Source organism: Penaeus monodon, chromosome 24 (genome assembly GCF_015228065.2).
Source record: "Penaeus monodon isolate SGIC_2016 chromosome 24, NSTDA_Pmon_1, whole genome shotgun sequence".
Taxonomy (NCBI): domain Eukaryota; kingdom Metazoa; phylum Arthropoda; class Malacostraca; order Decapoda; family Penaeidae; genus Penaeus; species Penaeus monodon.
Window position 1 is genome coordinate 9,732,072 of NC_051409.1, and position 225 is coordinate 9,732,296.

The 225-nt window shown below is 66.7% G+C and overlaps 1 protein-coding gene across 1 annotated transcript in view; it reads right to left on the reverse strand.

Moving 5' to 3' along the window:
* LOC119588842 (maltase-glucoamylase, intestinal-like) overlaps positions 1-225 on the reverse strand; it is a 45,727-nt gene that overhangs the window by 32,936 nt on the left and 12,566 nt on the right. Inside the window, exon 10 of the mRNA XM_037937483.1 lies at positions 5-179. Within this exon, the coding sequence (XP_037793411.1) occupies positions 5-179 (175 nt within the window). The remainder of the gene's footprint in view (positions 1-4; positions 180-225) is intronic.

The window sequence follows — 225 nt, forward strand, 5'->3', positions numbered from 1 at the left end:
AAACCTCACCTGCGACGCCGCGTGGTAGTGCCAGTCCCCGGAGTGCCAGCGAGTGCCGTCGAGGGTGACCTGCGAGGGCCGAGACCTGACGCCGAAGACCCTGACGTCGGAGAGCAAGAGGGCGCTGGCTCCCGAGGCCTCGTGGGCGTGGGTGGGCGTCCATGCTATGCTGTTCTGGGGTGGGACGGAAATGGGCGGAGTCAGCGCATTAAGAGTGTGTGTGGG